We start from the raw sequence: 16,674 nt of genomic DNA, 5'->3' as shown, positions 1-16,674 counted from the left end.
ACAGACAGGTCTCGCCTCCTCGCCATCCAGCCAGCCAGCTGGGCGAGGACACAATTCCATTGCACATCAATCAGTTGGAAATCCGTGCAGTGCAGGCTTTGCAATAGTAAAATAGTACAGTACGAGCAACTCTTTGCTCGTTCTTGCGGTGCCAACAGGTTGCCTCTGCGGGCGGGCGTGCGTACGTGGGTCTCTGTTGTCTCCCTCTCTACATTAGTTCCCTGTAGAGTACAGTACACTAAGGCAGAACTCAACTCTCCCACCTTACCCGTCCCGTCGAAGAAACTACTGCTAGCGCTTGTGCTGCATCTTCCCTCTGCTGCTAGCTTGCCTCCGTCTCCGCTAGCCTGCTCAGGCTGGGCCGCCGTCTCCTCCCGCACCGCAGACCACCAGACCTCCTCTCCTTGTTATCTCCCCATCCAACTCTTCCTCTCTTCCCCTTCTCCTCCTCACGCTACGGCGCCCCTCGCCCATAATACCCATTATTTGTCGTCACGTCCCGGTAGACGACCGACTATCTGCGCCGATAGCATCGAGAGCCGGGAAACAGGAAAATAAAAGAAAGAGTCTGGGATCTCTTCACGATTGGCACAGCCGAGGCGCTTGGAACTTGGCAGCCAGAGAAATTGTGTGGTGCGAATTGAGGTGGGACAGCGACTTGGATGTGTGTGTGTTATTCCTGGGGTTTCCAGCACTTCACCTGCGTATACCCGCGCCTCGCCAGACAGACCACAACTCACAGGCCTTCTCAACCACTCGATTGAACGAATTGCCGAATTTGGACTGAACCAGAAGGATTAATTTTCCAGTCCAGATCCCAATTGCAGCCAATGTCGTGTTGACTTGCTTCACCCAACAACCAACCGTCGCCTCGGGCTGTATCAGATTAGAGACACTGGTCTCTGTCAGCAAAACCCGACAACTACAAGGCGATACAAACTAAGCAAACATGAGTTCCCCAGCCCAGGCGGGACCGTCCGTCCCGAAGGAGGAGAAGAAGAAGGGCGTGGGCAAGTTCCTGACGAGGGTCAAGACTGTTCTCAAGAGGGCCGACCCATCGAAACGGCTATCAACTCTCGGCAGCTCGAAAGCTGGTCCGTCTACTGCTGCTCCTGCAACTAGGTATGCCTCTGATTTCTCATTTCTCATGTAAAATTTATGAAATCTCTTTTCCCATCTTCACACTTTTACCTCGCCGTCTGGGCGTAAAGTTCATGTCGAAGTTGATATACTGACTCGACCGAAGCGAACCGGCAGCTGCTGAGACTTCGAAGAAGCCGGAGGAGCCACCATTTGAGGGAAAGAAGATCCCTAGGCTCAAGATTCATGAGGAGAGGGCAAGAAAGTTGGCCGAGAGGTACGGCCTAGAGATTAAGCCAAGTGAATGGCATTCGACCGAGGGCGAGGCTCTACGAGTTGAGAAGCCAATCCGCATGCGCGTTCACCGGATCTGTCATAACTGCAATTCCACCTTCGGAACGTCGAGGGAGTGTCCCAACCCTGATTGCAAGCACATCCGCTGCAAGGAGTGCACGCGCTACCCGGCCAAGCGGACGGAAGCCGAGAAGATTGCGAGCCGCGAGAGAAGGGCGGCCATCCTCAAGGAGCGCGCCGAGAACCCTCCCATCGCCGTTGATTACAATCCTTCGCCGGAGAAGGTTGTCCTCAGGAGGCCTGCCAAGGCAGGTGGCCAAGACCTGGTTTATAAGAAACCCCGACAGCGAGTCCGACGAACGTGCTGCCAGTGCTCGAAGTTGTTCACGGGAGGAGTCAAGCAATGCCCGGGATGCACTCACACTCGCTGTACTGATTGTCCTCGAGATCCGTCAGTACCCACCTTTACTCGTATCTCCGCTCCAGTGCTAACTCTTGTATAGATCGAAGAAGGACAAATATCCTTTCGGATACCCTGGCGATGAATTTGGAAAAAATTCCATTCCAGTTTACGCATGTAGCAAATGCAAGAAGAGGTATCCTCCCGACGCCGAAAACGGGACTGCATGCGAGAGATGTGGCACCGAGAAGACACCTGATACGCAGCGGCTCAAACCGCAGAGAATAGAACCCGAGCCAGATCCTGATATTTTGAAGAGTATAGAGGCCAAACTTCAGGCCTTGAAGGTTTCTAAAGAGAAGGAACCGGAAACTGAAGCAACATGACCCATCGCCCGGGCGTCGTCTTAGACTTGAGATGATGACCACTAATGATCAAAATTGCCAGATCCATGTGTTTGACAATTTGGATAGTTTCAGGATGGGAAAAGAATTGGGGAATCTCTTTATTTTGGACAGTCATGACGAGCGAGCTTTTGCAACCTTTTGGACGAACTTCATCCGATTTCAACATCGCTAGTCTTTCAAGAACTCTCTGGTTTCACGGCCCCTTCGGCAACGCAGCATCATCATCACTCACTCACTACATACCAACACCACAGCCTCGAACCCTCCTCTTGTCTAGGCACAGGCAAGCGTGGGAAAGAGGAACGACGACCAGCATGAAAGACCTTCTTACGCATATCATCTGACACGACACGAACAACGAGAGACTGCATGGGCGGCCTCGATACAATTTATCTACGATCCTCTTGACGACGTTCTGTATGCATCAAATTCTTAGATTGGACCCCTTCCTATTGCCGATGAGACGCAACGATGGGGACGCTGTGAGGGCTAGCATTCAGCATTTCATCGGGCATACATTTTCTACGAGCAGGCAGGTCGTGCAGGAAGATTCGGAGTTGAGCGTATCAAGGCGAGGAGCGAAAGGGGGGAACAGCCAGCAAGCAACGAGGTGGAACAGCAGCAGCATAATTTCGGGGAGCACAGCACAGAGGAGTTTATTTTTCTTTCGAGGAGACAGAGCACCGGTGTGAGACACAGTAGAAAAAGGCGGGAGTGAACGATTGTGGGATATCCAGCTTTGGGTTGTTTCTTAGTATTCCCCCTCCAGAAACCAGTATTCCCTCTTCTCCATAGCCCGGCTTCCAGGCCACATCACTCCCGGAATGACAATCCGTACTATGGAACCACCGCTTGTGTGCCCACCGCTCTTTGCCGTGCGGGTTTGCATGCCATTTGCTTCTGCTTCTCGGCCCTACTTCGCAGGCGGGACTGACCGACTCCCTTGCCGTCCGGTCTTGTGTGTACGTAGTCGCTGTCATCCCAAGACATGCAGTGGTGACATAACCCAGCCCGACGGGTCGGAATCGGTCATCCTTGAACAAACATCCAAAGTCTCGGAAAACGCACGCACGAAATTTCGTGTTCCTGTGCAACACGAACCCCCAATCACTTTGTCACCCTTTTTTTTCGGCCCTCTGGGAGGGAACATAATTTCCCCTCTGTATCATTTTGTGCGTGTGTGTGTGACTGTACCGCCCAGCTGGGACGATCTGCTTATGGCATGTCGCGCCACCCAAATCCCCTTCCCAGGAGCCGGACGAACGAGAATCGAGCGTCACAGGCGTTCCAGATCCACGGCATGTCATTTGTGTAACACATCCTGTTCCCCTCCCAGGCTGCGGTGGCGCCGGCAGCGTGGTTGCTTTGCTCCGGGAAAATTTCCTCGAGGCACGTTCGGGAATTGGGGGAATGTGATGGATGATCCCATTATCTTCCTTGTGCTACGTGCCTACGGGGACGGGTGTCCCCCTCACCGGGTACAATGTCAATCGGGACGATGCAGCAATGATACACAGCGGGCCGCATGGCACTGACCCTCGCCCTTTCTTCTTTTTTCAGCTCAAAACTACTTCGGCCGAGAGCTGGGGGCGGACAGACATGCGGTGAATACTTGCTTCTTGGCGTGACACCTTCCAAAATGAGAATCTACTACTAAGCGCCCGCTTGGAGGAGGCGCTGATGCTCAAGATTGCAGAGGATCATCGGGCCTCACTGGCTATTACGGCGTTTGAAACAACTACCGTGGAATAAGTGTTTTTTTTTCTTTTTGCTTTTGCCTAAGCTAGTCTCGAATTCCTCAATAGTACAAGTAATAATAGCATTGATCACGGCCTCTTGGAAGCGGTATAGCAGAGATTGCTAAGCATCGTTCATACCATAGCATCAGTAGTTCTCCTCAGATATGCCCTCGCCCATGGCAAGCGTGGTGCTGACGGCCTGGCCAACAGTCGTTCTTCTGTTGGGCCGTTTGCCAATGTATCGTATTCCTCCGCTCTGCATTCTGTTGTTCAAGTAGGACATGGCGTCGTCCACAACGTGACTCTCAACAGTGGTATGAAATCGCGCAGGATCCAAGATCTTCATCAGCTTGGGCGTGACGTAGAATCTGCCAGCCACATCCAGCTCCTTGCGCAGGGCATCCTGCTCCACCAGCTGCCAGACCCATGCGATGTTATGCACGGCCTGAACTCTGTTGCGGAACTCCATCTCCTGCTGGAACGTCGGGCCCTGAGGCTGGGTCTCTGGAGGGAACTTAGCTCGTTCGGCGAGCGCAACGGTGACAGGGCGGTAGATATTGCCCTGGAACTTTGGGCCGGTTTCGTCAATATAGATCTTGCCAATCTCCATAACAAATCTCTCCCCAGAGACAGGCTTGAGACGGACTGCGTCACCGATGTGAATGTTCTCAGCTCCGAGGAAGATGCCGCCATAGAACTGCTTCGTCGGATCTGTTGATTGCAATTTGTTAAAGACGGAATACGAGCCGTCGATGGTCAGCGCTGCCATCTTAGATGCTTCGAGACCCACGATCTCCTTATTCCCGGTGAAGCCCTTTGCAAAGGTCGGCCAGTCAATCTCGCCGTAAGTCTTGCCCACCAAGCCTTCGATGCCTATCTGAGGCACGCTGAAAGTCAAGAATGGGCGCATGTCCTCCTCGCCCTTGACAACGTTCTGCTGAGCCAGCCCTGAGTGTCCTAGAGGAGCTAGAAGGTATCTGGCTGAAGTTGAACCGTTGGCGCTGGGATTGTTGTTACCGGGCAATGCAATGATGCCAATTCTCCAAGCTGTAGCCTTGAACCATACCATCTCGCCTTGACGAAACATCGTGTCGTCCCTGAGAGGAGGTGCAGGCGCAGGCGCAGGCGCAGGTGATGGTGTGACGGGTGAAGCTTTCGTCGCAGCCATAGCTGGACTTGGCTTGATCGGAGCTGGACTGGATGTAGGAGTACCTCCGGGGATGGGAATAGGCACCGGGGTAACCTTTTGGGGAACAGGAGTGGGAGTTGCATCCTCAGTCTTGAAAGGCAGAGGTATCGGACGTTCTTTCTTCTTACCAGAGTCCGTCACTTCCACACAGACCTTGCAAGGGCATTGTGTGCGATCGGTAGAGTTGCTAAACAACCAGATCAGGTGGTACACGAACTCTCCGGGGCTTCGAAAACAGTGTTTATCCGCACATCCAGCTGGGTGCCCAACCATGAATGGGTCTTCGCGCTTCTTGTCTTGAATACGGGGTCAGTGAAATTTCTCCTGTATCTCATAAAACGTCTTACCGGAGCCCTGTTTAGCCTTCTGATCCTTGGTTCTTAGCACATAGTGCTCTGGGAAGTCAACGATATACTCCTTCTCTATCTCAGGATTAGCAACAAAGGTAAATGGCAAGCTCGAGAATTGTGAGCAACTGACCTTTGGGCCATCCCATCTCGGCGGCTAGAGCACGCCCGATCGTGAATTTCCAACGTAGAACGCGCGGGTCATCGTCTGGAAGGGGCTCAGACCAGCGTACCGTAGTACGAGAGGACCTTGTGAGATCGTCAGAGCTGTAGACAGTTCCGTCGCTGCGACCGATGGTCACGCGAGTGAACTCTCTCTGGCCACTCGCCATGGTGAGATTCGGGCTGAGACGAGGTTCTCAGGGAAATTGCGGTTTAAGACGACGGGATTGTTCGTTTGGTTTTCAGTCTCTCTGCAAATTACTACCGCGAGAGACGCAAGCCTTGCGAAGAGTACCAGTAGTTTTCCCGAAAACCGACTCTCCGACGACGCGTTGTCGACGCTGCAGAGAGGAAACGGTTTGGCGGTTTGTTTTGGAAGATAAACAAAGCAAGATACCCTTCTTTGCTGCTCAGAGGATAAGATGAGGCACACAGCCGCATATGTTGTGCATGCGGCTTGACTTGCGGTGGGCTCTTTCCTATGAATTAGGCCCTTATCCGGGGAACAACGAAGTCGCTTCCAGGGATGAAAATGATACCCGCAGTCTCTCAGATACACCTGACTGCAAGGCTGTGTATCTCTGGAACTTTCAATTCCAAAGTGAAATCCGTAAATTTGGCCCGTCAAGAGGCGTCAAGGGGACATTGGCCCTGCGGGACTGAAGCTGTGATGTGTAATTCTCCTAAATGGAGTGAGCCTGGCGAGGCCAGTCCTCCCGCCTAACGACCCCCAGCCTCTTGGTACCAAAGAGCCCAAAGCTCACAATGATGGCTCTCTGTAAGTATTCAATTGCTTTATAGGCATCACGGTAAGTCCATTACAAGCTCTAATGCAAACAACAAATATGTGTTCACGCTGCGAGTCCACTATCGTTTGTTTGATGCGTCGAACAAGGCAGCGTGTCTTTCGCGGAACCAACGAAATAGGCTTGGGTCATACTAACTAGCTGCCTTAGTCAGCAGTGGCAGTGGCTTCAGAGTGTGGCTGAATACCCGGCGGAAACACTTCTTGCGAAAGCTTTTTGCTCACTGCCATGTCAAGCTATCTCGTTAGAGAAAATGGGTTTGACGTCGACGGCATGTTACGATGATGCTTTAGTTATCACAATAAATGCTATCAATGAAGGAGTGTCACTAGGTTGACGGTTTCCGTCCTTCCTGTTTCTTCAAAGTTTGATTTTTGCTCAGTCTTTCATCTGTAGAAGGTGGTCTATTCGTGGTCGTGACCTATTTCCAAATTATCGAAACTCGCCGGATATAAGGTGCCCTTGATAATAATTTCTCCGGCGTTGATGCTCAAAGCCGAACGCGAAGTGGCGATGCGGCGCCAGGCCGCTCGCTGCGCAAGTTGCGGCCGTCGATCTCAAGACTCTTACAGGACGCTGCCAGGCCGGAGTCGTACGCTATTACCGCAAGACCGGCTATTTCCACGTTTCATTCTGGTCCGCGACGATCCCGATCATGGAGCCGGGCTGTGTCCATGACGCTCAGTTTATATATAATGTGCATGGCTAATGTTCTTTAATAGCCATCACATAGCCCAACTGGCAGTATCTTTCAACGAACGGTCGAGGTTTGAAAGACCATAGAAACACAAACACAGTGAGGGAATCCAGAGTGATATAACAAGCGATTGCTTCTATTTTAATAAATAAATTTTATTTTTGATTATGACGAATTTTGCCTTCGAAACAGAGGGGATCGAGGTCGTTCGCCAATTTGCAGATCAGGTCCGGGGTCGAACATGTAAGTCTAGACTCTTTGAGTGGAATGCTGTCTGATATCTTACACAAGACGCCTGTAGTTCTTATTACTGGACCTAGTGTGAATGGCATCGGAGCAGAGACTGCCATCTCCCTTGCTCATGGTGCACCGGCAATTCTTATCTTACTTGGCCGGTCACTTCAGAAAATAGAGCCTGTGATTAGCACAATCCAGTCCATCAACTCGTCGATACGGGTAAAATTCGTCGAGACAGACCTCGCGTCCCTGGCAAGCGTGCGAAAGGCAGCGCAGTCGATCCTCGATGACCCTGAAATCGAGCACATTGACGTCATCATCAACAATGCCGCGATCATGTTCTGTCCATATGAGAAGACCGTCGACGGCTTCGAGCTACAATTCGCCTCGGGTCATCTCGGTCACTTCGTCTTGACCAACTATCTGATGCCAAAGATCCTCGCCGCTGGCCCTGGTTCCCGCATCGTAAACGTCTCCAGCAGCGGGAACAAACTCGGCAGTATCAATTGGGAGGACCCCAACTTCACCGTGGAAGGCTCCTACACACCGCTCAAAGGTTACGGCCAGGCAAAGACGGCCAACATCCTGTTCTCTGTCGCCCTGAACAAGCGGCTAGCGGGAAAAGGCGTTCACTCCTACGCACTGCATCCGGGGAGCGTAGCAACCGGTTTACAAAGGCATTTGGACAAGGACATCGCCGATGCGGCGTCTGCCATTGTCCTCGGCGATTCAAGCGCCAGGACGCAGAGGAAGACGCTGCAGCAAGGCTGCTCCACCACCCTGAGGGCAGCACTTGACCCCGATCTGCCACGCCAGGAGGGCGTCTTTCTTGCTGACTGCGAGCTGGTGACCGAGTCATTCTGGCTTGCGCCATGGAGCACGGATCCCCAGAGTGCGGAGCGTCTGTGGAAGTTGAGTGAAGATTTGGTAGGTGAAAATTTCGAGTATTGAATAAGTCGACGAGGGACGGTGCTCAAGATATCAAGTCACTTCACGTTCGTATGACGACCAGATATTTCATCCCCATTTAGAAGGGGGCCTTTTCTGTATTGAATGGCCATCGCTGGCTCAAAGGAGTGTGGACTCATGAGAAGGTTTAGAATGTCATAAGGCGTGAAGTAAGTCTAGCAAAAAAATAACTCCGGAACCAATGCAGCGCTATAATCAAAGTTGCCTAACCATCCAAAAATGCGAAGCCACCGGTAACCCAATATCCCGTGCATTCCCCGTCTCCGAGATTCCCACCCTTTAGACCGGGGTATCATGAATTTTTGTTGTGGCGTAACTCTAAAAAACTTCTCGTCCACCATTTACAGGGATCGCTTCTGGATACCGCACTTTGTCAGGCACTCCTCAACACCTAGAGCGATGCTGGCGGGGATGGCAGAGCGGATCTTGTCGATGTCAGCTCCGTCAATGCTCTGGCCGAAAGTTGCCTGAAGGACGTCATCGGTAAAGGCAAAGGTCTCATCGGCAATCTGGCCGGTACCAAAGTCCTCAGAAGCAAAGGCAGCGACGAAGACGGCATCCTTGCAGTCGGGGTTGAACTGAGTGTGGACCGAACCCTGGTAGAAGGGGGTCATCTGGAAGGGGTTGATGGTGGTCGTGATAACTCGGCGCTTGCCATCAGCATCGAGTACGCCGTTTTCGGGGGTCATCTCCGTGACCAGCTTGCCTTCGACGACAATCTGTAGCTCCGCGGACCGAGGGTGCACATGGAGAGTGTTCATGCCACATGGCTTGACGCGACCAACAGCCATGCCGGCTCCAGTGCTGACAAGAGCAGGGAATGTCTTGCGGTTGGCAGCCACGAGCTCACCACCCTTGCCGGGGTTGGCCTGTGGCGTGTTGAAGTCGAAGACGAATTGCTCATCCTTAGGGAGAAGCTTGAAGCGGTCGGCGGCACTGGGGAGAGATATGAGTATGGTAGTTAAGAGGATGATCTAGTCGTAAGAAGACTCACGTATCAGCAATGAAGAGTTGCTGTGTTAAGCTTAGGCCGGCAGAAGTAGTAGCGGCCGCAGCAGCAGCAGTTGTCGTGCTCGCGCTGGCAGACTGCTGACCCGGAGCAGGAGCAGCGAAGACTGCAGCGGTCTGGGCCAGGATAGCAACAGTAGTGGAAGTGAAACGCATTTTGATAGTTATTGAATTATAACTCTGAGATTAAGTTCCAAAGAAATTATGCTGGAAGTGAAGAGTGAAGGACTCAAGGAAATGAAGACCTAGGAAATGAGAAAGAAAATAGAGAGAAATGTAGGAAATGCTTGTTATTGCTTTATTTGTTTGCTTGGTGATGATGATCGAAACTCAATGTGATATCGAGGATCAGACCAAGTCTTATACTTTCCATCAACAAAGGCAATCCTACCTAGACTCTTGCTCATGACCGCTTGGGTCGACGCCTCTCCGCAGAAGATGACAATAGAATTGTCAGTAGCGCTGCTGCGGAGTCTAACTGAGAGCGCCAGCCTCCCCGCATGCATCCGGCTCTTTGCTGGCCATGATGGCTGTGGGAAGTCGGGAGGAGGGTGTTCCGGAGGTCAGCACTACCCCAAAGCCACAGCTTCTATTTGGCGAGTTGGTTTGTAACTCAAAGAAGGGCGGCGTAAAATAATGGCGAGTAAGACAGACCGTTTGTTAGACCCGTGATTTTTGCCTGATGCTCACTGGACAGCGGTTGTGTGCAGGCGGTCACTCCGGGGCTGTGCCAACGCGGTTGTTTTTAGCGCGCCTAAAAATAAAAGCCTTTCTTCCACGTCAACAGCCCTCATTTCCATCAGCACCCGCCCTTCATTGTTAGTTGGAAATTTCCCGCCGCTTGCCGCACAGGTCAGAGTGAGAGATTACTTAGAATGAGATAGAGTTTAGTCCGGGGCCGTCGGCGGGACAGCCTTGTCTTCCGGGGCTTTTCCGAGACTAGACAAGTTGAAACGAAACAATTATAGCCTTTCGCTCACTTGAGATGTTCCCCATATGTCGGCCGCCATGGTCCCGCTGCCGCATTGCGTGGCCCAATCCCCATCTGGTGAATCATTCGGCCGCCAACACTTCTGCTCTCAGAACAATAAGCGCTGACGCCCCAGACAATTGGTCATTGCTTTCCTCTTCAACGAGGCTGAGTGCCAAGGCCTAGCCTTTCTACCACCGGCTTGTCTGTGATCCGTCCGTAGTCTCTTGCCTGGCTCTGTTGATGACTCTTTCGATGTCTTCCTTCCTCGGGAACTCGCGCCGCCGAAGAATGCCTTAAGGAAGTCGCCAAAGTCAAGGCCTCTGGATCTCAACCAGAGTAGTGGAATGGCCGGAATAACCACAGAACCATTAGCTCAAGTGAGACTCCTCCATCACCGGTCCAGCATCCAAGACGCCAGCATATCACGTGAAATCTCATCCAAATGTAGGACTCGCGATCCATGCTGCGTTCGTCAAGGAGGTTGCACTGCCAAGTCTGACGTCGGACTTGTCGGGGAAGTCAGCACCTTAGTCAAGTCCGAGATCAACTAATATGCGGAGCTCCGCCTTTCGTGCTCAGCATATTGTTCTCTCGTCAGCCTGGGGAGTTTCTTCTTGACATTCATCCTTGAACTTGATCGAGACTGTCATTATCTACCTCCAAACAGCTTACAGCGCCTTCGACCAAATTCCGCCGAAGATGTGAATCGGCTGAGGATAATCATCTGTGACGGCGGTGGAAGGCTTCGCATTTGGCGACGCGGCGCCTCCCTCTGGTGCAATGGATTCTGGGGGCATTCCACTTGGATGCTGTCCCCTCCAAAGTCATGAAGACCGACAAGTGCGAAGAATGAGATTCCCATGTCGTGAAAAGCAAGATTATGGCAGCGAGTCATGCGAGCCTCTCGAGCCTTTGAGCATCATTCGGATCGAGCCTACTTCTTTGCTTGTAACTCCATCAGATTCAACCTTTGGGCGGATTTATGGCCATCTTGCACATGGAACCAGGGATGTTGATCTCGTGTAAGGATCTTCCACCGGCACTTGCCAATCCTCCGATCTTGGTCCCACTCCCTTCAGATGAACAAAGCTTAATTGAACAATACTTGGCGACGAGGCTTGCGTAAGTCTTGTTTCGCCTAGGCTTTCTGGACGATGTCCTATTCGAAGAGAACATTCAGATGCCCTGGTTGATACTCGTCGCAAGATTGTCAAGCGTCGTGTGTTGTTACCAAATCACGACGCTAGACGCCACCACTTGGCGACGGATGGTAGTACGACTATACAGTCAGTACTAATACATCCGCTGCCTCGCGACTTCGGGGACAAAACTCCTCTCACGAGTTTTAATGAGACACAATCAGAAAGGCCAAAGAGCAACACGAAGAGAAGCAAAGAAACTGAGCCATCTGCCTTGGCGCACACACTGGTGGGTGTTTCATTTCATTCATTTGAATTGCATCGCAAGTGCTGTGCCGCTCATCGGCCTGATGCTCATGGCAGTAATCTCGCACCGCTCTGGAGTAACGGGATCCCGAACCACTGCTTCCATGCGTCATCATCGAGATGAAGAGTTGTGTGAGCGGTTGGGTTGTGACTGGCTCTTCACATTGACTATCGTTTGTTTGCATTAACCTGTTGATGATGGATGTTTTGATCGGCTAGTCTGCTTGGTGCAGAATGGCGTGCACGCGATATTGGCAAAATGGTGTCAATCTATTGGTGATTAGATCACTGGTCGACGATCTCGGTCGAATCAGCGTTCCAGTGCTCTGGCTGGTCAACGGCGTGGGTTGGAAATCTCCCCTGGGGCGAGCGCGGTCAATGAGGCGAGATGGTGCCGGTGCGTTGAAGCGTTGCAGTTCATCTCGCCTGCTGTCTAGTTTCATTTACGGCCTCTTCCTATTGGTGTGCCTGAACGGCATCCCCTGGCTAATACAAATGTCTGCCGGACAGGAGACGGCCCTCATTGGTGGTCGCATGACGGGAATTGAGCCCAACTCGATTCGCGCAATGTCAAGCAATTTCCTGCTGCTTGACCCACGACGTTTTGCCTCAACGGGGAAGCGTGCAAAACAGTCGCTCCGATGCGCCAATACGCCTTCAAAGGCCTGGCACTCCACCAAAGCGGTCGAGGCACGGCCGCGGCTAGCCAGCCCATACCTTGCGATGCCCCCAGAAGTGGATCTGTGTGTATTCTGTTCTGCTGCTGGTGCTCTGCAGTTGAGGCTTTTCTGCAAGCCTCTGGCAACGCTCGCTCGCTTGGCTGTGCTCCTTTTTTCCTTCTCCTTGCTCGTCTCTCGCCTGCTCTCTCTCTTCCCCAGTCACTCGTTGAACACCACATTCATTCAGTTTGCTTTCATTTTTTCTATTGTCCATTTGGACTATCACGCTCCTTTTGCACAGGACCTCGCTCGTTACGACCCGACTATACTTACTTAGCTCCTGTGGCGCGTTGCTGAAGAAACTCGCTGGAACGCGCTATTCCGAGACATTGGCGTCATGCTATGATACTGGACTGAAGGCGAACCCTCAACCGTTTCCCCGCAAGCACAGTATCAGACTCGCTCTGTTTTGCCGCGAGACAGCTGTTGTTGTTGAGACAAAAGGCCCTGGCTCTTCGTCGCACAGCTTCACCTTTGTAAACTCCAAGATAGACTCTTCACGAGATCCGGCACCATGAAGATCGCAACGTTACAGGCCGCACTTGGCTCGGCCATGTTATTATTATCTGCGCACACAGCAAGCGCATCCAACTCTCACCGAAGGGCGCACAACCACTATGGCAAGAGACATTCGCACGGCCATGAGCATAACGAGTTGATGGCAAGCCCGGTGGCCGGTCGGGATCTCGAGGACCGAGACCTCGAATGCACGTTTCCTTTCGATGATCCACACGTGGTACCAGTTACCCAGCATCTGAAGAATAAAGGATGGGCCATGCCGCCGGATCGGGCTTGCACAGTGGGAAACTATTGCCCAATTGCTTGCAAGCCAGGCATGGTGATGAACCAGTGGCAAAAGGGCTCGAATTATGTCTACCCGCAGTCGATGGTACGTCTCTCACCACACAATATGTCGGTGTGGACGCATATACTAACAAAGGTTAGAATGGTGGTCTGTATTGTGACAAGGGAGGTGTCGCGACAAAACCCTTCCCAGATAGACCTCTATGCGTCGAGGGAACGGGTGCCGTCCAGGCCGTGAATAAGGCCGGGAAGACTGTTGCTTTTTGTCAGACTACCTTGCCAGGAGACGAAGCCATGGTCATCCCCACAGCAGTGGACGGAACAGTAACCATCGCTGTTCCCGGCCCCAACTATTGGGCTGCTACTGCATCGCAGTATGTATTGTTTCCATAATAGTATTGCACAGAAGTTGCTGACAGTCTTCTCAGTTTTTATATTGGGCCTCCAGGAGTTTCAACTGATGACTGCTGTGTTTGGGGTTCGGAGGATAAGCCTTGGGGAAACTGGGCTGCCTATGTCGCAGGTGCCAACACGGTTGCGGGCGGCACGACTTTCCTCAAGATTGGTATGAACCCAATCTATATGGATTCGAAATGGAAGAGTGTGAAGCCCAGCTATGGGCTTAGGATTGAGTGCCCCGATGGTGGCTGCAACGGACTCCCATGCTCGATTGGCGAGGGAGATATTGGCGTGACTGAAAGCCCCTCCGCGGATGTGGGAGCCGGCGGTGCTTCTTTCTGTGTTGTGACCGTGCCCAGCGGCTCAACTGCCAACATTGTTGTCTTCAACACTGATGGCTCGACGGGTGATGACAGCGAAGAGACCTCATCTTCATCAGAGGCGGAAGCGCCTACCACGAGCACGCAGGCGCAGCCGACCACCACTTCTACGACTTCATCCGCTGTTCCAACTACTACCTCCGAAGAGACAACTTCTACTACAAGCAGTAGTAGTAGTAGTAGTAGCAGCAGCAGCAGTAGCACCGAGGCATCGTCTTCATCGACGCCTGCAACGACGTCCAAGGTCTACAGTGTGTTGCCTGGTATTTTCCGGGAAAATGGAACCTCAACTGCAGGAGTTCTGAGCACTGGCGGATCGGTGACAGCGCAAGCCACCATTACGACTGGCTCGCCGACGAATGTTCCTGTCCCAACAACAACTGCATCTGAAAATGATGCCATGAACCCCGATCAAGGTGGCGCCGCCATTGCTGGCCTAGTCGTGGCTCTTGTCGCAGCCGCTTGGCTGTATTGAAACTGACCTCCGTTGTCGGAGAGCAAGTCGTTTCATCTTCTTCCCAGCAGCATCATATGTTTCGAATTCTTTGATGTCTATACTTCCCGAGCTCGCGTCAGGGTCAGGTAGCGTGGTGCCGGTCGTCCTTTGACAGACCTCACGCCGAGACGCTTTGGCCGGGAGCCTCTTCAAACACCTTTTCGCTATTGCTGCTGGCCTTTTCAAATCTTCTTCGACCTATCTCCAACCATAGTTGCCTTATCTTGGCCTATTGGTGACTTTTTGACTATATGCCGACGATAACGTTCTTTCTTTGATCCTAGAACCATTCGTCTTTCGGCTTCACATACATATTCGACCATCTTAGATTATTGCCCTATTGGCAGTAGTGTTTAGTGTTTATACGGAACGGCACTTCGTGGCTGATCCGCTTTCGACTTCTTGGATATCACCTTTGCCGCTTGGCTTTCGCGCATTTTGGACATTTTCGACATTATACCCATGCCCATTTGGAGTGGAGCTCGTTTTTTTCTTCTTCAAGACTTGGAGCAGTCTTCTCGAGTGAATTTTTTTGGGGGGGTTCGTCTTGGCCTTGGAATTGCATTGCGAGGACACAGCCTAGAAGAGGGAAAAGGTTCTCCCAACGCTGGGGACCCTGGATGGTAAAAAGGGTATATGCCGGCGGAGGGTACCGGGGAAACTCTATTCGTTGGAGATGGATGGTTTGGTGAGAATTATTGTTGGCAGATGTTTCTTGAAGAGACGGACGAGTGAGCTTGGTGTTATCAGATATGATGCTGGACGATATATACACAGATGCAATATATGACTTACGTATCGGGGCAGAGCAAGCTGTCAAGATCTCGTGTCGGCTCTTGCGAAGCTGAAAGGAAAAATAAAAAACCCGTTTTCGGCAACCAGCCTCATCTGCTATGTGACAAAACCTGACCAGACAAAGTTGTATGGACTTCCAAATACTTGGTTGTTGCTCCATCTCAGTTTCTCGAAGCTAAGTAGTAGTACAGGGTATTGATATATGGTTTTTTTCAGGAAGCGACGAAGCCGTTGCGTCAGTATTGCTGTTCTTTGACCCACGCTGGCACATCTTCCACGTCCACTCCTTCCTCCCGCATCCTCTCCAGTATGACTTGTGTGACGTTCGGCCACCCTGCTACTAGCGGCCCCTTTTGCTTCGCCCCCATAATCGCAAAACGCCCGCTCGAGTGAGCTAGAAAGCCGTGCATGAGGCCTTGTGCTATCAGGCTTGCTACTACGCCTTCGACCTCCTTCATCGACGCTGGCAGATTCCCCCAGAACAGCCCCTCGCTCGGCCGTAGTTTCTTGGGCCCGCCCGGCGGTGGCACCAGTAGTGAGTCTGCGTCCGGAACATTGTTGCTTACTGCCTTCATGAAGAGAGAATTGATGTGTGGCGGTCGGCCACGAGGCGTTGGTTTCGCGGGCACGTAGCCTTCCATGCGTTTTTGGACGTACGACGCCGCCGTGACGACGTCGGCAAGATTAAGTGTTGCTGCCGCTCGCGAACCTGGGTCTGCGGGTGGGTTGTACGTGAGTAAGAATGTCTTCCGAGTAAATGAGCGCCAGAGCAGTGAGCGTAGGCGATACGTGAATGTCAAGAGAAGACCTTTTGTGTAAAGCCAATCGGCATGGGTCGACAAGGCATTCTGGAAAGCGAGAAAGTCTCCTTTCCGAACAGCGGCGATGATCGGCCGCAAAACAGGAGCAAGCGTTTGAGCCTCCGGGCGACTGAGAAGCGAGTCACTGGGGAAGCGTCCCAGCATAATATTGGAAGGTATTAGGTAGGTTAGGATGAGGCGGCGGTGCTTCTGAAATGTGGGAGGTGTCTGAGTGTACGCTTCTTGTAGAGCAACAGCAGCCCGTAGAAAGTTATCCGAGTCGAAATTGAATCGCCCGAGGTAATACAAGAAAGTGACTCGCTGGGAGGCGGGAAAGAGAGATAGCGGCGGTCCGCTGGTGGATATATTTGTGAGAAGCTGAACGGCGAGTCTTGACTTGCCGCACTGTCATCACAACAATTAGCTGGTAGGCCTCTTGTGCACGCATTCAGACACTTACTGTGAAAAGGAGCTTCAACGTGAGATTGGCGAATATATAGACACCGATCTTCTTTCCTGCGGGAGGAG

General features: G+C 52.1%; 4 protein-coding genes across 4 annotated transcripts; 2 read left to right on the top strand and 2 right to left on the bottom strand.

The window, feature by feature from the left end:
- Positions 1–949: 949 nt before the first annotated feature.
- On the top strand, positions 950–2,160 carry UCRPA7_2986 (hypothetical protein; the record flags this gene model as incomplete). The annotated part of the gene is made up of 3 exons (XM_007915567.1): positions 950–1,122; positions 1,247–1,735; positions 1,878–2,160. The coding sequence occupies 3 exons, from the start codon at positions 950–952 to the stop codon at positions 2,158–2,160; spliced, it is 945 nt and encodes a 314-aa protein (XP_007913758.1).
- A 1,905-nt stretch (positions 2,161–4,065) lies between these two features.
- Positions 4,066–5,788, bottom strand: UCRPA7_2985 (hypothetical protein; the record flags this gene model as incomplete). Its single annotated transcript, XM_007915644.1, has 3 exons — positions 4,066–5,405; positions 5,457–5,531; positions 5,590–5,788. 3 exons carry the CDS (start codon positions 5,786–5,788, stop codon positions 4,066–4,068), a joined length of 1,614 nt encoding a protein of 537 aa, XP_007913835.1.
- Positions 5,789–6,677: 889 nt separating this feature from the next.
- UCRPA7_2984 (putative retinol dehydrogenase 13 protein) lies at positions 6,678–8,309 on the top strand (the record flags this gene model as incomplete). Its single annotated transcript, XM_007915593.1, has 3 exons — positions 6,678–6,681; positions 7,314–7,364; positions 7,423–8,309. 3 exons carry the CDS (start codon positions 6,678–6,680, stop codon positions 8,307–8,309), a joined length of 942 nt encoding a protein of 313 aa, XP_007913784.1.
- A 359-nt stretch (positions 8,310–8,668) lies between these two features.
- UCRPA7_2983 (putative spherulin-1b protein) lies at positions 8,669–9,491 on the bottom strand (the record flags this gene model as incomplete). Its single annotated transcript, XM_007915546.1, has 2 exons — positions 8,669–9,263; positions 9,322–9,491. The coding sequence occupies 2 exons, from the start codon at positions 9,489–9,491 to the stop codon at positions 8,669–8,671; spliced, it is 765 nt and encodes a 254-aa protein (XP_007913737.1).
- Between the last annotated feature and the right edge of the window lie 7,183 nt (positions 9,492–16,674).

The sequence above is a fragment of the Phaeoacremonium minimum genome (genome assembly GCF_000392275.1).
Source record: "Phaeoacremonium minimum UCRPA7 unplaced genomic scaffold PA7_03_scaffold_222, whole genome shotgun sequence".
NCBI lineage: Eukaryota > Fungi > Ascomycota > Sordariomycetes > Togniniales > Togniniaceae > Phaeoacremonium > Phaeoacremonium minimum.
The sequence above is the reverse complement of the archived record's forward strand: the minus strand, read 5'-3'. Positions and strand labels throughout refer to the sequence as shown.